Raw genomic sequence first — 26,250 nt, 5'->3', positions numbered from 1 at the left:
TTTGCGTAAAACAGCACATTTTGCTTACGTTTTTTCAAAAAAATAAAGTGAACAATACTTGAATGTTTTGCCAAATATTTAGGCTCATTATCATGCCAAATATATGGCTCATTAGCATGTAGGAACGTAAAATTTATTTTACAATAATGCTATTCCAAAAAGACATTGTCTTTAAAATTTCTACCAAATTGTCAGGCATAGACCCCCTAAGACCCCATTCAAACCTCTATGTAATGAGTCAAGTTAGAAATGTGGTACTACAAAGGACAGTTCATAGATATAGAAAAGCTCAGACTTCAAACCATGCAAGTTTATTGTAACCTTTACCCATCTCCACATACAGTGCCAGCAAATTCACCTTTTGAGAAAAACTCAAAATTTTTTCTTCCAAAGATTAAGCAAAATTTATCAGAGTGAAAATTTGCAATTAAGGACAGCTTAATGCCATCAATGTTTATTAAGCATTTCACTAGACTATTATCTTCTGTAAGTATATGCAAGGTGTGCTATATAGCAATCACTAGTAGCATTGTATTTGCAAATACAAACAGAATGTAACCAACATGTCTTTAATTATATAATTACATGAATGTTAAAATTGGTTCATGTGTCATGCTTACTGGTTATGATAAATATCATTTCATATGATCAAAGCTCGTTTAAATGTAGATCTGAAATAATTTAGTTTAGAAATTATAATGATCATCAGAAAAATTACCTAGTGATCATGAAAAATACTTTGCTGTTTTGCCAAATTTCAAGGGGTATCTGCATACATAGGAAGACATTTTTACTTTATAGAAAATGCTTTTCATACATCAATAGCCCTTTGTAATTTATGGCAAACAATCTGGTATGAGCCGTAGATCAACACACCTTGACATCTCTACATCAGGCGTTCAGTTAGAAAAGGGGACATTATGTGACATGGGACAACATTTCATGTATGTGAAATACTCAGGTTTAATACCATTCCAGTCAAATTGTCAAAATAAAAAGCTTCATGGATTAGAAAAGACTCAAAATCACAGGTTATAGTAAACAGCTTCTCATGTAATCAATGTTAGTTTTCTCACATCTTAAGCAATGTGTAGTATAACTGTCCAATGAATGAATGATCAATGATCAAAAACTGAAAAGCCCCAAACATTTGTTTATGATAAAGTAAATAATAGTATGGCGCCTTAGGGCTAGTTGTATAGATACTGCCAGTTCTGGCGCAACTCCGGTCTGGGAGGCTGCGTACATAAATTTGAGCGTCCCAGCCCTAGTTCGTTTACACATTACTTCGTACTGTGTATACATGGGTCCCGACAAAAATCGCACCAATTCTGGCGCACCTCACAGTTTGAAAAAGAGTATACACAAATCTAAGCGCCCCAGCTCTAGCTCGCGTACGTACTTCTTGTTATTATGCTAGCATAGAGCTAGCATAATATGAAAGTGTTTTTATTCAGTGCGGTGTTTGAAACTAAATGAAGATATGATCTTCGCACTTTGCTGGACAATTTAAGCAATTGTCTCGTGAGCCTGAAAAATTCAGGTGACTCAACGGGATTCGAACCCATGACCTCTGCGGTGCCGGTGCAGTGCTCTGACCAACTGAGCTATGAAGTCACCCAGTGAGCAGGTCAATTTTGTTGGGCTCACGTTTTCTCGTGAAAGGAATGTCATAAAAACACTTTCATATGTACGTATTTCCGGCATCACTCGCAGTAGGCAGCATAGGATAGAGAGACGCCGTCGACACCGGAGGTAAAGAAGGGGGCGCGGAGGGCTCAAACGAGGTCATACTGCTCCAATAGCAATGTCACTATAAAACCAACGGTAGCGTCTGTTGAAGAAAACCAAAGCGGCCCCCGCATCAACCTCTAATGCAGAGTCGAAAACTGTGAAGGCTGAAAGCGGCCCGCGTGGCTTGCGCACTTCGAAAGTTGTCTTCTCGACATATTTCACCTTCAGCCGGGCTGTCGCAACATCCTTTACAGCCGCTGCAATCCCCATGCGAAGCACTTGACTCGAGCTGAGAACCGGGCCAAGCGGAGACCATCCGCCGGCCCCACTCTCCGCCTGCAGAGTAATACGCATAGGAGGGCGTCCCAACCTCCTCACAGTGCCATCGAAACGACGATACTCAACCCACTTGGCGGCCTGAGCTTGGGTGAGAACGGTCTCCAGCTGCGTACAGGTGGGGCGGTCAAAAGCGTATTCCCATACAGAGATTTAGCTCGGTGGATCTTGCTCGGCATCGTATTGGCAGCGGAAGCGCATTAAATTCGTCACAGGAGCTTTCCTTGCTTGGAGCCAAATCTCGACTGCTTGGGTCATACACAAATCTAACGCCATGCTGATGATATGTATCAGGGGAGCTCAAGATAATACACCATATAGGTACGTCTCCAATTGTATCCGTACGTGCCTCGGTTGCCCGAGACTACCCGCAGGACCGCGGCATAGCGAGTGACACGAGAAGTGCCATCACCCCGCCAGAAGAGATGGAAGTTCCAACCCCAAGTCTCTCACAGCTTACCACTGCTCATATGATACCACTCGTTTTCAGCCCGCTCAATCCAGAGACTGTGACTCCGTATCTTGCCTTTCTTCAGATTCGCACCCTCCCCAAACTGCGCCACCACAACGTCCTGTCGTACGAGATCAGGCAGCGTTCCTGTAGCAATTCTCGGTAAACCACTCAAACGGTCATCAAGGCCATGGAGGTCGAGCTTGTTTACCTTCAGCTGTGCGACAGTATGAGAGAGAGTGCCCTTAGTATCCTCATTCCCAATTTTTGTTTTGTTTTGCACCACATCATCCTTCAAACGAGCAAGCTGCTCCTCCTGATCACTGATCACCGAAGCAGCCGCCGTCTTATCCCAAGTGGTCGTCCAAAATGCCATGTCCATAAAACATTCAAACAAGGCCTTGAGCGTTCAATATAGCAAGACACTTGCTAATGATGCGGCTCCCGTTAATGAGGAGCGCATTAATAAAGGCAGAATCGCTAGTCATCTTGCCTCTGATGCCTCCAGGCATAAAATGACGATCATTATTTATAAGTTTGCTCTCGGGTGTTTTGGAGTAGGTCTCAAGCAAGGCCGCCAAATCACCGAGCTTCTGCCCTGACCCCGGAACCGCAAGAGCATGCTGTTTGATCTCGTGCAACTTCTGCCTCGCCAGGCGAAACTAGGGATGGCCGAAGTCGACTACGGCGTTAGCGACCACCTCAAAGGGATACCTGCTGAGAAACTGTTGGTTTACGTTGTTCACAAGCACGCGATAGTCAGCCACAATGGCAAGACGCATATCCTGATCCGCCTGAGGCTCCCTGAGATTGGCTTCAAACCCTTGAGGTTTTTCCGTAAACAATTGCACCATCTGCGCACGCGAGGTGAAATAGTCGCTTTTGAGAAAGGCCTCGGGAATCTTCTGGCCCGCCAGAAAGCGGCCAAAGACGAGCAGCAGAAAGCGATCGAACTCTCCCTCTTTCCGAGTCTGGAGAGAGGGCGCGGTTGTAGTGACCGCCACGAGTTGGTTTTTCAAACGGACATCAGCGACGCTGTCTCGAACTTGGCCTGTATCTTCAGAATAGTTCAGCAACCTGGATTTGACCGCACTCAGGACCAACTCTTCATTGATAAGCTCAGGATGACCCTCAAACAAGGCATAGAGCTCTTTTACGCTTGGGTGTTTTTTTAGCTCCAGCAAGCTCAACTTAGCAAGGGGATAGTTTGGTATATACTGCAATGCATTGCGCAGGAAGGAGAGGAAATTCCGGTGGCAATTTGTGCTCTAGCGCCCTTTGCTCGGGCCCCTTCGGGGAGATAACCCAAGACCTCCATAAAGGACTTAGCGCGTTTGATAATGTGCTCGGGTTGGCTCTCAATAACCTGGATGACCTCCAGCCGCCGCGCCTTTGGGATGTGGAAGGCCGACAGATAACCATCCGCCACCCGCTCAAGCCGCTGTGGTAGACCATCGACGATCCGGACTCGAAAATGTTCCATTTTCTTCAAACGTACGCTAAAAAATCTGGTGATATCCCTCCCGAATTTCTTTCTCTAATTTTTGTTCAAATTTTTGTGGTAATGACGGAGAAAGCAAAGCTTTCACTGAAAGTCCACCGCAAAGGATTTTTCGTCGCAATAGTAGGTGAATCGCTGATTGGTGCAGTCCATAGCGAGGATCGGGCGCTCACAGTGGGTCAAAAGTTTCTCGTACAGTTTGAAAATGAGAGCCTGTTTATTGCCCGTGCCGCCGAAGAGCGAATTAAGAAACCGCTTCCTGTTCGACTTATCCGTGAATCGGAAGAGATAGAGAATGTTTGTGCTAACATTCATGTCCTTTATGTTGTCGAAGCTCTGGGAGAGAAAGTAGAGGTTCAATTTCAGATGATGGCTATACATCGTAAAGAACTTATAGAGGCATTCCCTCTGCGTTCCGCATTTGAGATTCATGACGTGGATGACTCGCCAAACTTGTGGCTGACGATTTCAACCTAGAAATGGCCCTCGATTTTGCCCGTGCTCTTTGCAGCATCCAGGAGCATGCTCTTGAATTCATACAAACCGCTATTCTTCGCTCGCCCCGTGGTCTTCCGTTGTGTTCCTGCTGTTCTTCTAGGCGCTGCGCGCTTCGACGCCCCCGTCTTAAATCTTGTTGTCGTCCTTGGCGCTGCGCGTGTCATTCGAACTGTTCCCGTCGTCTTGAGAGTCTTTCCAGCCCTCGATCTTTTTGCAGCACCACCCACCGTCTGCTGGTGGAATGGTACATATTCCACGCGGTAGTCGTCGGAGGGGTGAGACATGTTGCCGTTAAGAATACCTGCGCCGAAAGTACTGTCAATGACATTGTCCCCCAATGAGCTGACGGCACCGAGGGAGAAGGGGATAGCGGCATTCTTCGTGTAAGGGGCTATCCCGATGGCGGCTCCCAACAGCCTTAGGGGGAAAGCTAATCCCCCGCGGATCATGATTGCAGTTTGCCGTTCAGGCGGGTGCGTCTTCATTTGGTTGGCGTTCAGGTTGACTTGATCGGATTGCTCATCGCTTTTTGCAGCTCCGACGGCGACACACTGGCCCCCAGGCCTAACATGCGTAGGAGGGGAAGAAACCCGCCATATTGGCAGTTTGTCGTCGCAAGGTCACCCCTGCGATAACGGTGGTTGCTCGTTTTCAGATCACCCCGTTGATAATGGTGGTTGCTCGTTTTTAGATCACCACCTTCCATGTTGCTTCTTGTAATTATGCTAGCATAATTACACTATAACAACAAAACTCCACACTTCAAATGTAATTATGCTAGCATATGTAATTACTGTATAACTCAGACGACACTCCAGCTGATGCCTTTCTCTTTCGACATCGTGTACATATACTGATCGAGGCACAGAAGGTTCACTTTGATTGACGTGGTGGCGTCGGAGGGGAGCGCAATAGGACTGTTCGCCACTGCCGTGAACTGATAATCGTTTTGAGATTGCCCCGCGCTTTTGCGTTATCTGTGACAGGGTCCAGATTGAGATTGATTGGGATCATGAACCAGTTGTTGCAGTAGTCCTTGGCCGTGATGAGCACTTCCGTGCAGTATGTCTTTCCGAAGAACTCTTTGACCAAGTTGTAGCCTCTCAGGTAGGAACTTTTATTGGGGTCGTAGAAGTAAGGGGCTCCTGTTTGGTTAGCTTCAACCTCACTGCACTGCCACGAGAACTTCAAGGGGTGATCAAAGTGGTTCTGCTCGTTCACGATGATGCGGAGCTGGCGTGGATCATAGCCAATTGGTTACTAGAGTCGGCGGCGGCATTTGGATTAAGTCCTGGTGCGTCTCCGAGCCTCGAGTTGGTGAAGAAGAGAATCATCTTCCTGGGAATCGGGGCATTGTGTAGGAGCGCGAGAGTGCCAACGTCATCGTTCAACGACTTCTGAACTACCCTGGAGCACCAGGTGTGGAAATACAGCTCTTTAGCGATCGACACCTGGTGTCTGTAGTCTTTTTTCAAGCGATAGGTGGGGTAGACAAAGTCGAGCTCCAGCAGTTCTATACGTATTCTGCTGATAGCGTCTGCGTTATCCGTACCGCCCCCTTTGTTAGAAATGATCATGTAGCGACTGAGATCGCCTTGTGGGAGATCGACGCGAATCTTCACCTGTGTGGCCGGATGCAGCCAACCATCCCCACTGGAGAAGAGGGGGAGGAATGGACGAAACTTATACGGAAAGGACACGGACAATATTTTCTTGCACCGTATTCGAGAAGGCTTTCGTTGAAGAGAGCTGGACACCAGGCGCCCTTTTGAGGGTATTATCGGCATTAAAGTCAGGGCCGGCTCCGCCTACTGTGTTTGTTGCAAAGGCATAGCCAACGCGACGGTCTACTCCTTAGGAGTAGGTCTGCAAGGGAATAGCTTTCAAAGCCTTCTTGGGATCCAGCTTCTGTAAGCCGAATAAGTCACTATCCGCGTATTGCAACTTCCCGATCGAGCTCTCCATAAGACTCGGGATGTGCTTAACCGGCTGCATATCAGCCATGACTCCACTCTGCGTGACCTCTTGTCCGTTGAGCTCCACACGGATGTTTTTTACCCAACTAAAGGCTGGGCTCGTGGGAGTGATCCAATTGGGATAATTTCCCTTGTTTGGGTGGTTGCGATTGTCTTTTACCGCGTACCGCATCTTGACGATGAAATCCGATTCCAAAAGCGCCATAAAGTTGTTTGCCGAGCTGATGTCTGTCATCCCAGTCGAGAAACTTGGATTGTCAGATAGAGAGTGACCCTAGCTCACCCCTCAAGCAGGGACACCTTATTTTCGGTCCTCTCCTCGAGGGCATCCTGGACTACCTTCACAGGTGACAGCAGACCGCGGAAGGGCTCTGGAATTTGGGATGTGTCAAGGGTCGTCGCCATGGTTCACCTTCCGTAAATGCGTCAGTGGCTTGTACCTCAAATTGGATGGAAGGGGGTTGTTTGGTAATGTTTAAGCATGGAAGCAGCAACAAGCGTAGTCCTATCCGCGGTGAATAACTCGCCGGCGGTCAGCTGCGGCCTCCTCAAGCCAACTTTATCATGCGGGTTAAGTACCTGAACACTGCAGGAAAGGCGATTTTCGTCGAAAGTGCCCAGTTTGAGCTCCATTATCTGAATGTCGGGCCTGAAAGCAACAAGCTGTACGTTGTTATTGGTGACAGCGAGACCGCGCTCAGCATCCTAACGGGGACATACAGAGAGGTCGGGCACCTCATCAAAGTTATAAAGCAGACTCTGGCCAACGCCGGTCATGACGTGTGGGCTCAGAGCCGAGTTCAGGTCAGGGTGCCGGCTGGTAAGACCTTGAAGATGAAAAAAGATAGCCCATCCCTCATCCTCTGTTTAGGCGAGATTGCGGCAGATAAATCGTGGGATGCCCCAAGTGGCTCTTCCGGAATCGTGAAAACCCTTCCTTATGCAGTAGACCTGAGCGCGGGTCGGCGGGCAGTCCTCTGATCTACCCCGCTGTGGAGTATGAGGACAACTCTGACAGCCGAGTCCTCAAGACCTTTCTCGTGCAGACATTCGACGGCATTAACAATTATGTGTTTGCTAAACCCGACTTACGGCGTCTACGCCCCTACCAACAAGTTAATGAGGTGTCCTTTTGGTTGAAATTCAACACTAAAGAGTAAATTTCCAAAGGGTATCTGATCTTTCTGGATCTGAGAACCGTTGATATCGATTAATTCTAATCAGAGATTTAATGTGCCAAAAGATGATATGAACAACGTATCAAGCTAATGATGGGTCTTCCGGAGGAGCTTTGGGTTGCCTGCCATGGTGTTGCTGCAGCAGCTCGCCACGATCTCAGGGGTGAAGGTCTGCGAATGAGAGGTTTTCCACTTCTGGAGTTCGGCAATATTGCCGATGTCTCGCTGGAGGGGTGGAGAGCAATGTGTCGGGAAGTGTTTGTCGACATGGGAAAAAGGACCTAGCGTGCGCGGTGCGGGCAAAAGGCGGCATTGCTCATTGCGGTCGCTGCCCACTTACTGTAGAAGCGCTCCAACTCCTCGAGAATGTTTACAGGCGCATCATCGAGAACTGATTAATGCTGGCAAGCAGCACCCTTGTGATTTTTAGACTCCCGCTGTGCTTCTTGTAACTATGCTTGTATATAATTATGATAGCATATAATTATGATGGCATAATTATGGTGTAAGGAATGGAAGATGGATTACCCGCTCTTGAGCGTTGACATCGAACGCCTCCTGAAGGCTGAGCGAGCCCAAGGACGGTTCTTTGGGGTCTGTAGCTACGACAGCCTACCACATCTCCACGATGGGCAGTTTTGCATCAGCAACACGGACAACATCTACCCTCTCCATGATCCGGTTGAAGGGGGGCACCACTGGCTAACTGTTTGTTGTACTGGAACGCATGTGCTTGTCTTCGATAGCTTTGGACGTGCGCTCGCTGAAAATATCTGCTCAGCTGCGCAGACATTTTCTGGAGGCCTTTCCCGAGCGGGTCATGGTTACGAATACGTTTGCAGTCCAAAGTCGAGCAACGGCTGTCTGCGGGCGCCATGCTGTCCTGGCGGGGCGGCTGTTTATAGAAGAGGGTTCTGTAGAGGGACTTTTAAAAAGATTAAGGGGGATGTTCGGCGAAGACACTCTAGCTAATGATCAGAAGGTGCTCGACCTAGTGCCTCTGACCACTGGTGGTGGTCCTGACGATTTTGAAGCTACGATGTCGCCTACGACACGTAGTGTCAAAGCCGTCGTCCCGACAAGGCATGGTCGCGTTTCCACGGACGGAAGCGTTGAGGAACGTCTCGCAGAGGTGTACTACATTCCTGCGGGGTACTGGCGCGGCCGTGCTGCTATCCCAAAGCTGGCTAAAGAGTCGGGCGTCGGCGAGGATGTGGCTCATGAATGGCTAACAAAACAGGCCATCTGGCAGATCTACTTGCCCGCACCAGCGCGAAGTGCTATCCCCCGACCCATCTACATGCTGACCAGTGATGATTCAGCCTGATAAAGAATCAACTATAAACACAGTCAGTCTATAGAACACAAGCTTAGAGAGAACATAAGCCCATTTCACCTTCTCGTGAAAACGTATGACAAATTTGATAAAAATAACACCGGTGACTGCCTGACAATCTAAATAATCATGAAGAGCAAACAAACAAAGAAAAATCTGGAAAAAAGCCTCATCAGAAAACCAAGGTGTTGAGAAATCTGATTAAACACACTCAGTATATAAAATTGAAAGGACGAAACCACGATTTCGTGAAGCAAATCATGCATGAGGAAGATAGATTAAGTGTAGATGCATTAAATGCTAAGGACAATATAAATCACCTGCTCAAAGCACGTGTAAATAAATATCCTCATTCTGATGAAGGCTCGAAGCAACGAGTCGAAAGCTCAATAAAAATCATTTAAAATCCGGAGAAACTTTTATCTTTTATGTATATATATATATATATATATTGGTAAGAAGAAGAAAATACACAAAAACTACAATTTCATCCCGACAAGCCTGTTTCGTGATTGCTCACTCTTCAGGGGATTTAATGAATAAAATACTTAAATGCTTAAATATATATACAAGATGATGACGGAAGCTAGTGTATTGATCAAGGTGTATATTTTCAAGTTAGATGACGGATGTTAGAGTATTAATTACGGTGTATGGTTACAAATTACATAGGAGTGTTTTGGATCTATGGCGACAAGAGGAAATAAGTTCGTTGCGTTTATTGAGGGATGATTTGGATGGATGGTACAGGATGAAGAATTTTTCTTTGAGGCAAAGGTTGCATCTTTTACTGGTGCTGTTGTATGGTTTGCTGTGTGTAATGATGTTCCATGAGATGTCGTGATCGATATTGCTGTCTTTAAGGGTCCAAATGTGCTTACTGAGCTCGGTCGAGTTTCGTAGTTTTTTGTGGCGGAAAGAGGCAGTGTGATTTCTATGTCTAGTCTTAAATTCGTTTTCTGTAAGTCCAATGTACGTCTCAGTTGTGTTATTGTCTTTGCGTTTTACAGTAGCTTGGTAAATAACGGATGACTGCAGGCAATTTCCGTTAAGTGGGCAGTTTTGTTTTGTCGGCAGTTGCATGTTTTGTAAGTGTCTTTTGTTCGCGGTGTTGTCGTTAGTTTTGTCTGATGTTCTCAGTATATGTTTGTTATGGTTGTTGATTATTTGTTCGATATTGTTCATGCAGCTGTAGCTGAGTTTGATGGTGTTACGGTTGAATATTTTCCTGAGTTTATGGTCTATGGGGAAGTGTTTGTCGATTAATGAAAGGAATTTGTGGCCGATGTTCGTGTAGACGTTTTGCTGAATGGAGGGTTGTACCAAAGTATATTTTGTCGAAGTCTGTTTTCCGTTTGGTAGTAGCGTCTGAGTCGAATTTTAGTGTGTATCGGTATCCGTTTTCGTCGAGTGCTTTTTGGTATGGTGCAGTTATTTGGTCAAATGATGCTTTGTCGGATGATAGTGAAGATAGACGTTTGTTGATGGCGTCGGGTATGTTCTTCGTTATGGTTGGTGGATGGTTGCTTTCGCTGTGGACGTATTGCAGAGAAGAGTTGGGTTTTGTGTAAGGGCGATATGAAAAATTGTTAAGATTGAAGGTGATGTCGAGGAAGTTGATGATTTTTTTGTTTGCTTCAATAGTTATGCGTAGTCCATTGTTGTTGAATATCCGGCATATTCCCTTTTTAATGTTCTCTGTTTCTCGTGGTGTGGTGTTTGAAATGGCAAGTCCGTCGTCTCGATAAAGTCCTATGTCTGTTGTGATGTTTTGTAGTTGAGAAAGGAGGTAGCTTCATACGAGTTCGCATGTCTCAGCTCTGTCGAAGCTACCCATTGTGACGTCGAATGTAGAGTTATATTTTTTTTGCCAGGGTTGTTTGTTGTGTATAAGGAATGAATTCTTAGCGTGTATAATGATGTTTTTTTCGGCGTTTGTGATGTTGTCGTAGGTTGAGGCGAAATCCAGTGCTTTGTTTAGTAGGTCTTGATTAATGGATTGATAAAAGTCTACGATGTCGAAGGATATGAAGGTGACGTTTTTTTTTGAATAAAATACTTAAATGCTTAAATATATATACAAGATGATGGTGTTTGCTTCGACATCGTAGACTTTTATCAATCCATTAATCAAGACCTACTAAACAAAGCACTGGATTTCGCCTCAACCTACGACAACATCACAAACGCCGAAAAAAACATCATTATACACGCTAAGAATTCATTCCTTATACACAACAAACAACCCTGGCAAAAAAAATATAACTCTACATTCGACGTCACAATGGGTAGCTTCGACAGAGCTGAGACATGCGAACTCGTATGAAGCTACCTCCTTTCTCAACTACAAAACATCACAACAGACATAGGACTTTATCGAGACGACGGACTTGCCATTTCAAACACCACACCACGAGAATCAGAGAACATTAAAAAGGAAATATGCCGGATATTCAACAACAATGGACTACGCATAACTATTGAAGCAAACAAAAAAATCATCAACTTCCTCGACATCACCTTCAATCTTAACAATTTTTCATATCGCCCTTACACAAAACCCAACTCTTCTCTGCAATACGTCCACAGCGAAAGCAACCATCCACCAACCATAACGAAGAACATACCCGACGCCATCAACAAACGTCTATCTTCACTATCATCCGACAAAGCATCATTTGACCAAATAACTGCACCATACCAAAAAAGCACTCGACGAAAACGGATACCGATACACACTAAAATTCGACTCAGACGCTACTACCAAACGGAAAAACAGACTTCGATAAAATATACTTTGGTACAACCCTCCATTCAGCAAAACGTCTACACGAACATCGGCCACAAATTCCTTTCATTAATCGACAAACACTTCCCATAGACCATAAACTCAGGAAAATATTCAACCGTAACACCATCAAACTCAGCTACAGCTGCATGAACAATATCGAACAAATAATCAACAACCATAACAAACATATACTGAGAACATCAGACAAAACTAACGACAACACCGCGAACAAAAGACACTTACAAAACATGCAACTGCCGACAAAACAAAACTGCCCACTTAACGGAAATTGCCTGCAGTCATCCGTTATTTACCAAGCTACTGTAAAACGCAAAGACAATAACACAACTGAGACGTACATTGGACTTACAGAAAACGAATTTAAGACTAGACATAGAAATCACACTGCCTCTTTCCGCCACAAAAAACTACGAAACTCGACCGAGCTCAGTAAGCACATTTGGACCCTTAAAGACAGCAATATCGATCACGACATCTCATGGAACATCATTACAAACAGCAAACCATACAACAGCACCAGTAAAAGATGCAACCTTTGCCTCAAAGAAAAATTCTTCATCCTGTACCAACCATCCAAATCATCCCTCAATAAACGCAACGAACTTATTTCCTCTTGTCGCCATAGATCCAAAACACTCCTATGTAATTTGTAACCATACACCGTAATTAATACTCTAACTTCCGTCATCTAACTTGAAACTATACACCTTGATTAATACACTAGCTTCCGTCATCATCTTGTATATATATTTAAGCATTTAAGTATTTTATTCATTAAATCCCCTGAAGAGTGAGCAATCACGAAACAGGCTTGTCGGGATGAAATTGTAGTTTTGTGTATTTTCTTCTTCTTATCAATATATATATATTTATATATATACTATATCTTTCATTGAAAATGACTCAGTACTATTTTTATGAATGTTTTCTCTCAATTTCAATTTACCGTTATCTGCGATGAAAATTTACGAAAATTGCATCTTTGAACAAATAATTTGCGCTAAATTTGTGTTGTTTTTCTCAGTTTTATTAGGGATACCAATATACATACTTCCTGGTGAATGGGTTATGTTTAATTGCAGTGTAAATCACAACGATTTAAGTTCTCAAATTCTGAACAGCAAACGAGAAATTTTACATGTTGACAACAAGCAAATAAAAATATTAAGCAAAAATGTTTTCAATGTTACAAACTTGACAAAATCAGATATATACACCTGCAACCGTTGCCAAGTGCACTACAATATCATGGTTCAATCAGGTAAGACGACTCAATATGATAAATGATATCCCAAATTACTCTTAACCCAGTTAATAGTCTTTGCTTTAACAAGAAAATTTTGAAGAAATTTCATTCGACTTCTCAATTTATTTTTTTTAATTTGATCTTTGTTTTGTGAAATTACTCAGGCCTGAAATTAAATCACTGTTTTGTATATTCTAGAAATTCCATCCTATCAAGTACCTTTAATCACAAAAGAACCAGACAAAACAATATATGATTACAAGGAACGTGTTACATTGAATTGCAAGCTTATTGGCCCTTCATATTTAATAAAATATTTTTACAAAAGATTATGGAAAAGAAATGGTAAGACAGAAAAGAAATGCAAAAGAGACTGCAAGTTGCCAATTAACATAACACCTGAAAGCGTAGGAAGCTACGAGTGCTCAATTGAAAGAAAACTCGTTCACTACAAATCTTCTCAGAAAGTTACGATAAAACTCAAAGGTAAATTAATTAGTTATTTTGTCTAAATTAATTTCCCATCGTTTGTAATTTTTGGAAATTTAAATCACTGTTCAAATACACTACATGTCACATTATGTATATACCATGCAAATGAAAGCAATTTGGTATATACAAATTGTATACAATTTCATATTTCTGTCATGTTCGCTACACTGTGTTTCCTCACAAGAAAGCTATCTTCAAGAGACGAATCAATCATCTCTTATATCAGGTTGGTCTTTTTAATGTATGTAATGACGTAGCTAAATTTTACAATTGGTCGTCTTTATTTTTCACTTGTGTGGTCTGAATTTGTATTTATCAGTAGGCATCTGGGGGAAAAAACTGATCTCTTACTGAATGTTTTCATTTGAAATAAAAAGGGGTTGTTTCTCTTGAGCGTGCAAGATACAGAAACGTGAGTCAGCAGAGTTGGGTGGGATGCATGTAAGAACTCTTCATTTCATCCCGTATAAGGTCAAACATTCTCTTTTAATTTCCGGAAATAATTTAACAACTCTGTTTCAATATAACACCTGGCCGACTCGGTTGGATATTAGTTGATTCGCCTGATGATGCCTTGTGAGTGAAAGACAGTGCTCATATAATATCATGTAATGATAACGACGTTGAAAACAATAGAAAGTGTATGACATATATATCATGTACAACTTTTTGCATTGTAATATTTACTAAATTGGGTTGTTATCATTTATATTTTGAAAATATAGAATTTATCAAACCAAATATTTATATTGAAAATGACGCCGACGTGTTTTCCCTTGGTGAAGGAAAGAATTTAACGTTTACCTACAACGTAACGTCTTATCCTGCTGCAGATATCTTTTGGTGGCGTTTAAAAGATGATGAACTCATAACAAGTTGTTATTCTGCTAATAACCTGTGCAAAAACCACACAGGACCAGAATATATAACAAGAAGCAAGTTTGAAGTTAAATCTGTCACATTTCCTAAATACAATCGATTCTACAAGATAAATGCCACCAATATCAAAGGATATGAGATGAAGACCATTTCAATACAAGTCCTCGGTTAGTCCTTTTAATTAACTGGTCGAATTACTGTAAACTCCCAACATTTCTTCAATATAAAATATATAATATAAATGCATGAATACAAGCATATATGAATGCATGAGCTCTGTAATACAAGGAACAAACTTTTTATCTCTTCACAAACCCGAATTTTTTCATTTATGTACTCAACAATGGCCGAAACATTTTTGTTGCTTGATTGCTTGGCAATGGCAAAGCATTTTTTCATAAAGTCACATGATTTGGAACTCCCAAAATGTACGAACTTTAACTTTCTTAAATTTGAAACAAATGATGCAAGTTAAACAACTTTCTTAGCTCCAAAATATTTTATTTAATTTCGGGGATAAAGTATTTTTATTGCAAAGTTGCTAGTAGATTTGCTTTTTAAATTTCTCACTTTGATCGTAAGGGAGTTTGATGTTGAAATTGTTCGTACAACTCTCCAGTGTTAATGACACTGTGTCATCCAGACTGAAATTATTCATTTGATATTCTGATGGTTTTACAGTGCCACCATCCATCAGCAGAGGAAATAGTAAATATTTCACAGCACGACACAACACTGAAGGCGAGATTAAATGCATGATAGGATGGTCTAATCCAAGACCCAATATAACTTGGTATCAACAAATCGTTATCAACAGTAGTGAACCTGTTTCGAATAACTGGACCCTTTCACTGTATAAGTCTTCGTTTGAAAAAGAAAAAAACAAAGGACAATATGAAAGTATTTTGAAGATACCGTGGTCTGAGGATGAAGCCTCAATGTTGTTCAGATGTGTTGCTCAAAACATTCATGGAAATGACAGTAGAATGTTTATGTTTATCCGATATGGTAAGTTTTTTTTTATTTGTATGGTAAATATTGTTTATTAATGTTAAATTGATTGTGAAATGTTTCGTTTTTTTTTCTGTAGGAGATAACTTTGATCCTTTTAAAGTTTTTCCTTCTGGGGAAGTAATTTTAAATGAAAACGAGGACTTTATGGCAATTTGCAGAGTAGATGTTTTGATTCGTGATAATATTGCTTTTTACAAAGAAAATCCTCGTCGTGAAGTGATAAATAATGAAAGAACAAACATCACCATAAGTAGAAATCCTCAATATCGTAACGTTACAATGAAAATAAGAAATATCAACATCAATGATTCTGGAACTTACAGATGTAGTGAAAAAAATGCTCTCACTAATGAACGTGCTGTTGTAACGTTGAATGTACGAGGTTAGTTGCTTTGAAATTTTTTATCATCAAAAACATAAAGAAAAGTTTGTAAAAAATTTCCCAAATTCTTGCTGTGTAACACAAGGAACAAACTTTTTATCTTTTCACAAACTATCTAAACTATTTTATTTGTAATTTATTTAGCTAATTATATGAAATTTTGTAAAGTGCTTTTTTCTGGTTATTTTATTGTATAGAATTTCATCCTCCAATAATTTATGGCATGAAAGATTCAACAATGGATCAGTTTAAAGGTGACAACATCGAGTTGATTTGTAATGTGTCAGGTAATCCTCAGCCCAAGGTTATATGGTCAAGAAATGGTGAAGAAATTAATGGTGAAACAATAAAAAATTGCAACAGTCAAGTTCCAAAATATTACTTCAAGAATGATGGAACAACTCTTATTATTTGTGGCGTTGATATTTCACAATCGGGAAATTACACATGCTTTGCAGAAAATCAGTTAGGAAACGTCACCGCAACTGTTTATCTTAATGTTACTGGTAATTAGACTTTGCAAAAATAGATTTATTGAAGATAAAATTTTATAGTTTAATTAAGGTTCACGTGAAAATGTTCTAAGAATTGTTCTGCAATTTTTGTTTTGCTAAACTATATATCATTCAACTTTCAACTTTTATCAGTTGCAAACATTATTTAGTCCTGCTATGTAAATTTGTATGTGCTCACTTACTAGAAAAACAATAACTTTCTAAAGAAATAAATAATGATAGTGATCTGAAATGTAGCCACATTTCATGGACTAAAACTTTCTGCCGAAGAAAAGAAAACTTTCCGTTGTGTAGGAAGTGGTAATCTTATACCTTGGGTACAATGGATTTTTATTGACAGTTTATAAAAAAGAAAGGGGTAGTTATTATTTTTATAAGGCATGGAACCTTTTCGTTCTAAAGACTGTAAAGAAATATGAATTTGTTGTTGTCACTTGAACATCGACCTCAAGGTTAGCACGCGTTTTCATTTCGCTTATAAAATGTATTGAAAATCATCGTTTTTTAAGAGCTTTATAAATTGTCGCGAAAAAAAATTGGACGAAATAAATTTTATAGTTTCGGTAATTTCAACCCAGATATGCCGAAAAGGCGAAAGTTATAACAGAAATTAATCTTTGTATAAATGAAATTCCCAGCGTGATCAACTTTCAAATAAGAGAACAAAATTTAATACTAGTGTGTCCATTTGAACGACAAAACTAATTTTGAAATCGTTTCAAAACACTAAAGCAATCAATACTCGCCTGTATACGTACTTTCAATACATTTTATACTTTTTTTTAAACTGTCGTGGTAATTGAAAAATGTTACCTCCAGCTTATTTAAAGTTGATTATAAATTTGGAGATCAGTTGCAATTCACAACTTTTCATTCACGATTATCTTTGTATGTGACCAGTGAGTGACCATGAATTTATGAATGGCTAAGTGACTAGTTTTTATGGTCCTAACTTCTTTTTCATTCTCCTATTCTCAGAGACTCTCATTTACGAACGATAAACATTTATTTTAAATGATTTTTCATGGAGATGTTCAGTATGAGCAGAGGCGTAGGAGGCAAGTAAAAGTTGGGGAGACACTTCTTGCAAAAATGGGCACTTGAGTTGTAAAAAAAGAGCACGTTTTTATGTTAAATTTTAAAGTTGGGAGTAAAACGATCCAATTGTGCCCCCTTTCTTATGTGACTGAATATAAGTAAGGATCGAGCTTATATGCTTCTGCAAAATAACGAGATGTTTGCGGAATGTAATGACCTCGAAAAAAATTTATTAAATTAGACAAGAAAACTTTATGCTTCATGCTATGACTTGGATATAACAATTGACAAAGTTTATGATTCTATCGTTTTTTTCTTGTCTTTTCTTCATAAAGTAAAACTAACAATTTAATGTCCAGATACGTGGATGTTTTTGTATTTTAATTTAAGTGTAAGGTGTGAATGGTTAGAAAGAACTATTTTACAGATTCAAGATTTATAAAATCAGTCAAAATTCATGTCTCGCTTTTTTTTAACTCTGATTAAAGTTCACAGCACACTTACCCAACTTTTCTAAATAGATCGTGAAGGTCATTGCCATTAGCAACCTATTCCTTGAAGGGATGATGGGACGCAAGTGTCAGAGAGTGAACTCATGACGATTGTCAGGAATCAAAATTTCTCTTTGTATGTGAATATAACCATTCGAAAAATCCTGGATATATGTTTAGAAAGTGATAAAAGCAGTTTGCTACCCAAAAATGTTTGTTCTTTGCCGCTTTGCGATATACTTGCATCTTACAAAAGTTGTTGACAAAGCGAAAAATTCAAGTGCAAATTTATACGAACCTTGTATTGACCGGATGTAAACCACTGAATGCAAACCATTCAGACCGGATGTGACATAATGTAGTATCCACCACAAAATACGCATAACTATTTGACATTCAGACTTCACTCTTTCAGAATTCAGATTGACAATGATCAACGACACATGCAGTATGTTATATTGTACTTCAGTGTGTGCATGGTCCTCGTGTACATAAAATACGTTTCTTGTGTACGACTTGCAGTTTTGGAGTTTCTGGATGTTTTACTAATGTATGTATGGATTAAAATATTGTTTATATACAAGTCACGATCTATTAAATTGGTTTAGTTAGATTGATCAATTGTATTAACGGCTGGTGCTCTTCTTGAAACTTTCTCATATTATCGCATTGGATTGTTTGTCAATAATGGTGTTTGTTTGCTCAAAATCAAGATGTTATGGAGTAATTTTCTTTCTAATAATGTCCATAATCGTTGGAGTATTCTCGCAAACTCTACCAAACAGTAAGTTTTCTTTCATTCATGCTTCTTATTTTAGACTTCTAGATAAAATAGCAAACGCCGAATATGCTAAAGAAAAAACATTCTTTCCATGAATAACGCTATTTGTCGCGGTTTAACACAAGTGTCTGTTTTAAACGTAATTCTTAACATTGCACAACGTTATTTGTGTATTTTTGAAGCTCAGTTTTCATACAGTTATAAAACCGTTCTTAAATTATAAACGTAAACGATATGGGAGGTTTCTCGCTTTTTCTTGTAATTACCATTCATTTTAAAACGTTTAGACCATTCGTTCATTCAATTTTAGAACCCCTAATGTTCATTGCACGCTTTTGTTTATGTTTACATCGTTAATTTTTGAGCCATCGGTACACTGAATCCTTGTTCGCTGCTATACGTCATCTAATTTAGCTGAAACATGCGAGTGCTGAGTTGGTACAAACTTCGAAACGGACACAGGTATACGTAAATTTTACTTCACAGTGAAAGAAAATCCTCGTCGTGAAGTGATAAATAATGAAAGAACAAACATCACCATAAGTAGAAATCCTCAATATCGTAATGTTACAATGAAAATACGAAATATCAACATCAATGATTCTGGAACTTACAGAGGTAGTGAAAAAATGCTCTCAGTAATGAACGTGCTGTTGTAACGTTGAATGTTCGAGGTTAGAACGTGTATAAACGTGTATACATTTATACTTTATTGTTAAACGTTCACGATAAGTACGAATAGTTCAGACAAATCACAACGACACTAAAGATGCTCAACAGCCTGAGAAGATAGAGTCCATTGTTTAAAGCATATTGTTTACATTATTTTGTGAATTGGAAACGAAGATACGTAGGAACTGCCAATTGAAGAATTTTAAGAATTGCAAAATATCACCTTCTTATATTTTGTTGAAAATCAACAATTTGGTAAACTTTCTGAAATTGTTAATACCACAGGTGAAGGAAAGCTAAGTTATTTAGATGGACTTACCTTTCTAAAAACCCATGTAAATCTCAAACTTCCATGGTTGGCACAATGCAAGTTTCTACACCATGGTTGGCACAATGCAAGTTTCTACACCATGGTTGGCACAATGCAAGTTTCTACACCATGGTTGGCACAATGCAAGTTTCTACACCATGATTGGCGCAATGCAAGTTTCTACACCATGGTTGGCACAATGCAAGTTTCTACACCATGGTTGGCACAATGCCAGTTTCTACACCATGGTTGGCACAATTGAAGTTTCTACACCATGATTGGCACAATGCCAGTTTCTACACCATGGTTGGCACAATGCAAGTTTCTACACCATGATTGGCGCAATGCAAGTTTCTACACCATGGTTGGCACAATGCAAGTTTCTACACCATGATTGGCGCAATGCCAGTTTCTACACCATGGTTGGCACAATTGAAGTTTCTACACCATGATTGGCACAATTGAAGTCTCTACACCATGGTTAACACCATGTAAGTCTCTACATCATGGTCAACACCATGTAAGTCTCTACAACATGGTTATCATCGTGAAAGTTTCTACACCATGGTTAACACCATGTAAGTCTCTACACCATGGTTAGCAACATGAAAGTCTCTACACCATGGTTATCATCATGAAAGTCTCCAAATCATGGTCAACACCATGTAAGTCTCCACACCATGGTTATCATCATGAAAGTTTCTACACCATGGTTATCATCGTGAAAGTTTCTACACCATGGTTAACACCATGTAAGTCTCTACACCATGGTTAACAATATGTAAGTCTCTACATCATGGTCAACACCATAAAAGTCTCCACACCATGGTTAGCAACATGAAAGTCTCTACACCATGGTTATTATCATGAAAGTTTCTACACCATGGTTATCATCATGAAAGTCTCCACACCATGGTTAACACCATAAAAGTCTCCACACCATGGTTAACACCATGTAAGTCTCTACATCATGGTCAACACCATAAAAGTCTCCACACCATGGTTAGCAACATGAAAGTCTCTACACCATGGTTATCATCATGAAAGTCGCCAAATCATGGTCAACACCATGTAAGTCTCTACACCATGGTCAACACCATGTAAGTCTCCACACCATGGTTAGCAACATGAAAGTCTTCACACCATGGGAAAACAGCATTTTACACATTGTTTGTTTCAAATAGTTATAAGTCAATTTAAACTGATTTCACCAATGTATTATAAGGAGCAACCCCTATAAAATTTATGTGTTGTGATAATTATAATTTAGAAATCATTTATTATTACGTACTAATGATTTCATGTTATAAATTATCCCCAAACGTACATGTTTCATAATGTACCTCTAGGTCCTCATGTTTTGTATGCCACTGATATCCATCAACGATTTAAGGCGACTTTAGGATTTTAAGTTAGTTACAAATCACAAAGTAAACGTTTTTTTCATTTGAAATTTCAGCTGACTAACTTGGATGATTATTTGTAGTCGCGTAATCATGTTTGATCAAGCTACAGATAAGAAATCATCTCTAAAAAATAAATCATAATTTTAAACTGAAACGCTGAAGGAGAAATTATTTCATTTATTTCTCAGAATCGTGATCTGCATTGATCTTATATATATTTTGCAAAGATGCGAATTTTTTAAGTTTTTAAATTTTAGGCAAAGGACAATGAACACTTATTGCAATATAAACTAGATTATATCATGAAAAATTGCAGAACTTTCAAACAACTAACTTATGAACTTCAAACATGGATGTTTAGAGGGTTTATGAAGTACATTAAATTTACTTGTTATGTCTTAGTTTATTTTATAGATTAAAACCGACTTTAAAGTAATTCGTTTTTTAATTTTCAATCGGACCTAGATTCTTTATATTGCATTTGTTGTTAACATTTCCCAGGAGACAATTTATAGAGTCAAAATATCACCAAATGAATTATTGTGTCTTGATTTTTTCCTTGGAACTCATAGCTATATTGAGTTTGCAAGATGTCTTTGTTTGTCGTAGTATGTTTCATCCTTTTTGTCCATTACTCGAAGCAGATAATGAAATTAAAAATTCCATTCAATAATCAGCAAATAACTTAAGGATTTTTAAATTATTGCTTTTGCCAGTTGTCAGTGAGCCATTGACCAAGAATTTATGAATTGTATTTCAAACGGTCCAATTCTCTTCATGTATTCTCAAAAGAGAGGCATCTCCGATGAAGATGCTTAAAGTTTGATTTGAGCTTATGCTTCTTCTAACTTAACGAGATGTTAGATGAGTTGTCTGAGCTAAAAGTTTATTTAGGGAAAAAGATTACTGGAATAACATGAATGAGTTTTAATTCGAAAGATTGTAGCGTTCCTTTTTCAGCAGGTATCCGTTTGGATAGATTTAATATTTGACATTTTCGTAGTATTTAAAAGTTTTCCTTTTATAATATAAACATGATAATTGGTAATATGACTATGATTTGTATTATTTCATTAACAGAAATAAAAGTGCTCATTTCTAGCAAAAAGTAAGTAGCGTAAAATAGGAAAAATTGGTGCCATGTATATTTAAATATCCAAAGTCTCAAGAAGTCACACGTTTGCAGTAACGACAGTCAAAATAAGATTTATAATGATAATATTTATATGTTTTCACTAAAAAGACTTTCTCCATTGTGCTCTTTTATCGTTTATTGTACAAGTTATAATTCATCACTAGGGCAAGAATATGGTGCAGTGGCGCGCTGTCAATTTTTTTTGTTGGAGGAGGGCGGGGGGGTCTTAGAAACCAATATCGGTAACGAATTTTGAATAGAGGACAGAAAATTTTTCTATACTTGTAACATTTCATCAAGTTATAGGAGATTGGGAAAATGTGAAAAGTATAAAAGTTATATATCGTGGATCATTTTTATAAAATTCTCCTTTATTAGTTGAGAAATATTTTACTAAAATTGAATTGCAATGGACATATCAACGGAACAGATGGAAGCACATGCTGCAATTCTTTATATTGCATTTGTTGTTAACATTTCCAAGAGACAATTTATAGACTCAAAACATCACCAAATGAATTATTGTGTCTTGATTTTTTCCATCGAGCTCATAGCTATGTTGAGTTTGCAAGATGTCTTTGTTTGTCGTAGTATGTTTTATCCTTTTTGTCCATTACTTGAAGCAGATAATGAAATTAAAAATTCCAATCAATAATCAGCAAATAACCTCCGAATTTGAATTATTGCTTTTGATAGTTGTCAGTGAGCCAATGACCAAGAATTTATGAATTGTATTTCAAACGGTCCAATTCTCTTCATGTACTATGAAAAAAGAGGCATCTCCGATGAAGATGCTTAAAGTTTGATTTGAGCTTATGCTTCTTCTAACTTAACGAGATGTTAGATAAGTTGTCTAAGCTAAAAGTTTATTTACGGAAAGATTACTGGAATAACATGAATGAGTTTTAGTTCGAAAGATTGTAGCGTTCCTTTTCAAGCAGGTATCCGTTTGGATATATTTAATATTTGACATTTTCGTAGTATTTAAAAGTTTTCCTTTTATAATATAAACATGATAATTGGTAATATGACTATGATTTGTATTATTTCATTAACAAAAATAAAAGTGCTCATTTCTAGCAAAAAGTAAGTAGCGTAAAATAGGAAAAATTGGTGCCATATATATTTAAATATCCAAAGTCCCAAGAAGTCACACGTTTGCAGTAACGACAGTCAAAATAAGATTTATGATGATAATATTTATATGTTTTCACTAAAAAGACTTTCTCCATTGTGCTCTTTTATCGTTTATTGTACAAGTTATTATTCATCACTAGGGCAAGAATATGGTGCAGTGGCGCGCTGTCAATTTTTTTTGTTGGAGGAGGGCGGGGGGGGTCTCAGAAACCAATATCGGTAACGAATTTTGAATAGAGGACAGAAAATTTTTCTATACTTGTAACATTTCATCAAGTTATAGGTGATTGAGAAAATGTGAAAAGTATAAAAGTTATATATCGTGGATCATTTTTATAAAATTCTCCTTTATTAGTTGAGAAATGTTTTACTAAAATTGAATTGCAATGGACATATCAACGGAACAGATGGAAGCACATGCTGCAAGATTAATATTGAACGCTTGCTTTTTAACATTATTGCTGTACATTATTGGTGTACAATTTCGTAGGAGCACAATACTCATGAAGTATGCCTAAACATGTTTGCTCTAAATAAATTGGTCGTGTATTTTAAATGTTTATTGATTATTGGTGTATCACCGAATCGTTAAATTGGCTTCATTATCGTTGGGAAATTGTCTGAAGACAAAAGGTAAGTAGATATTAAGATATGATAATTTATGATTAGATTTCCAGTTTAGATGAAACATTAATGCTGTAGCATTGAAATTCATGATGGTTAAATTGCTATAAGCTCTATATTCTGTTTCTGCATAATAAGTTTTTGCTTGAAGCTACGAAGGCAACATCGACATGGATTTTTTGTAAACAATGAAAGAATGTAAGGGTGCAGTCGTTTAAAGAGAATCATTCACCTCGAAGACATTATTTGGGCTTGTTTCTTATAAGGACAGAATATTTTTATGATCAAACTTAAGATTGAAGCATAGGCAAATGTAATTCTAATTTAGTTGTTATCAGCAGATCCGTGCCACTTTTTTGTTTTTATATTTAGATATTTGTATTCGTAGTTTTTCGACGGAATAAACAGTTTATGAAAAAAAAACCCGTTTCTATTTAAAATTTAGAAAATGTATTTTGGTACTCCTATTCACACACAAGATTTAGAAATAGATAAAGATTTACAAAGCAAAGTATAAAAAAAGCTTAAAGCTGACTGGTTGATTTTCTTCATGCTTTCCCTTATTAGAAGACACGGCGGACGACTTATAAAAAAAATCAATAACAACATCAATTTTTTGATATTTTTCCTACTATATAATAGATGGTACTGTATGCATAAACGAGCATGATCTACAGCAAAAAAATTCGTGATGAAGATGAGATTCATCACCAAAAATGTTAACTACCCAAATTTATTATTTATTTCCAAGAACAATTTCCCAATCCACTTTTTTGTGTGCTGTAAAACCAATAAATTTTAAAAAAGAGGCTTAATTTCCACGCTTGTAAGAGAGATACAAGGAGATGTGTATGGATTGACGTATATAATTTCTGCGTTTGCGGTTTGCATTTAAAGTTTTTATCCATCAGCAAATAAAAAACAGATAAACCAAATATAAACCAAAAGCTTCGATATTTTGATATTTACGATAATAATAGTTGTATGTTTTCAGTGTTCTATCATCGAGCTTGTGCAGCTATGATTTTCCATACAATTGCAGTTTTAAGGATAAAAAATGATGCGTTTTGTTGTCATCTTGTGGTTGATGCTGGCCGTGACTCTTAAACTGGCCGTCAAATCGGGATGGAACAAAAAGTTTGAATTTTGTGAAGATAAATGGAATGTGTTTGTTCAAGAAAAAAATAAATCGGAAGAAAGGTGCGGAAATTTGTCTTTAACTAATGGTTGCATCGAAGAGAAAAATTATCTTTTGGAACGATTCAGGATGTTCAGTGAAATTTGTCCACTTGAAGGTAATCTATATATTTTACATTTGCCTTTACATATGTACTTTCATATAAAAGTTTACTGTTGGAGAAGATTTAATTTGCAAAATCCTAAGGTAGAAAAAGGTATACTTGTATTTTTTTACATATCTATTGCGTATGCAAAACTGCAGACCTACGTAAATTGGTAACATTGCTGTATCAGAAACATGGATTTCCTTACTAAAGAGTCAAGTTTAGCAAGATCAAATGATTAAGTTGTTGGCTTTTTAGTCTGAAAAATAGAAATTAAACTGTTTTTCAGTTTTATTCCATAGCTACGTTCATCGTTAATGGATGTAGCTTGTCATGGTCTGTTTCTTATGCAGATCTAACGACTTTCTTATACATCACTCTCCTGCTACATATGGTAATACGACCATGCATGTCTATTTTTATTTATTAAATAAAATTTTTCAGGTAAATGTTGGTGTGCAAAAAATGTCGTGAACAAGATGCCCGAACTTGGGAAACGAGTAGCAAATATATCTTGGAGTGAACCGGAAAACTTCACTTGTCCTCATAAATACATAAAAGAAGGAGAAGAAAAGTCAAACATTAGTTCTCCACAGTTGTTCTTAATAGGACAGCACAAAATTCCGTACAAGCACTTTCTGTATGGAGGAAAAAATTCAACATGCTATGTTCATATTAACGTTATATGTAAGTATAACCATGTTTGGAAATTGGTATGAACATATAGATCATATATATAGAATAAGTTGTTTGAGAAAGATACAACTCGCGGTTTTTCGTCAATTATGCACTCATATTCCTTTGGAATTTTGATTACATAAAGAAGAGGTGTCCCGATAAGCACACTAGACATCTTTATGACTTCAATATAAAGTTGAATTATGTCATGCATGTCAAAACGTTGATCTACCTTAAAAATAAATTCATCAATTTAAGTTGAACTATGTATACGAGTACAAAATTTCAATGTAAGAAGTCGAAGTTCATTCGTGAAAATCATAGTAAAAATCTAGCTTTAGTTCA

General features: G+C 38.4%; 2 protein-coding genes across 2 annotated transcripts; both read left to right on the top strand.

The window, feature by feature from the left end:
- Positions 1-12,710: 12,710 nt before the first annotated feature.
- On the top strand, positions 12,711-25,121 carry LOC124447354. The gene is made up of 7 exons (XM_046998268.1): positions 12,711-13,083; positions 13,267-13,554; positions 14,286-14,606; positions 15,121-15,447; positions 15,530-15,618; positions 23,811-23,953; positions 24,939-25,121. The coding sequence occupies exons 1-6, from the start codon at positions 12,744-12,746 to the stop codon at positions 23,910-23,912; spliced, it is 1,467 nt and encodes a 488-aa protein (XP_046854224.1). The 5' UTR covers positions 12,711-12,743; the 3' UTR covers positions 23,913-23,953; positions 24,939-25,121.
- LOC124447363 lies at positions 25,002-26,028 on the top strand. Its single transcript, XM_046998275.1, has 2 exons — positions 25,002-25,239; positions 25,672-26,028. Exons 1-2 carry the CDS (start codon positions 25,002-25,004, stop codon positions 25,944-25,946), a joined length of 513 nt encoding a protein of 170 aa, XP_046854231.1. The 3' UTR covers positions 25,947-26,028.
- The last annotated feature ends 222 nt before the right edge of the window (positions 26,029-26,250 follow it).

This window comes from Xenia sp. Carnegie-2017, unplaced genomic scaffold (genome assembly GCF_021976095.1).
Source record: "Xenia sp. Carnegie-2017 unplaced genomic scaffold, XeniaSp_v1 HiC_scaffold_22, whole genome shotgun sequence".
NCBI classification, from domain to species: Eukaryota; Metazoa; Cnidaria; class Anthozoa; order Malacalcyonacea; family Xeniidae; genus Xenia; species Xenia sp. Carnegie-2017.
Note: the sequence above shows the minus strand (reverse complement) of the source record. Positions and strands in the feature narration are given on the sequence as shown.

Bases quoted from the DNA above. Each gene is read 5' to 3' on its own strand.
- LOC124447354 (XM_046998268.1), top strand. From the start codon at position 12,744: ATGTTTTCTCTCAATTTCAATTTACCGTTATCTGCGATGAAAATTTAC. The intron at 14,607-15,120 runs GTTAGTCCTTTT...ATGGTTTTACAG, and splicing joins CATTTCAATACAAGTCCTCG to TGCCACCATCCATCAGCAGA. The intron at 15,448-15,529 runs GTAAGTTTTTTT...TTTTTTCTGTAG, and splicing joins GTTTATGTTTATCCGATATG to GAGATAACTTTGATCCTTTT.
- LOC124447363 (XM_046998275.1), top strand. From the start codon at position 25,002: ATGATGCGTTTTGTTGTCATCTTGTGGTTGATGCTGGCCGTGACTCTT. The intron at 25,240-25,671 runs GTAATCTATATA...AAAATTTTTCAG, and splicing joins TGAAATTTGTCCACTTGAAG to GTAAATGTTGGTGTGCAAAA.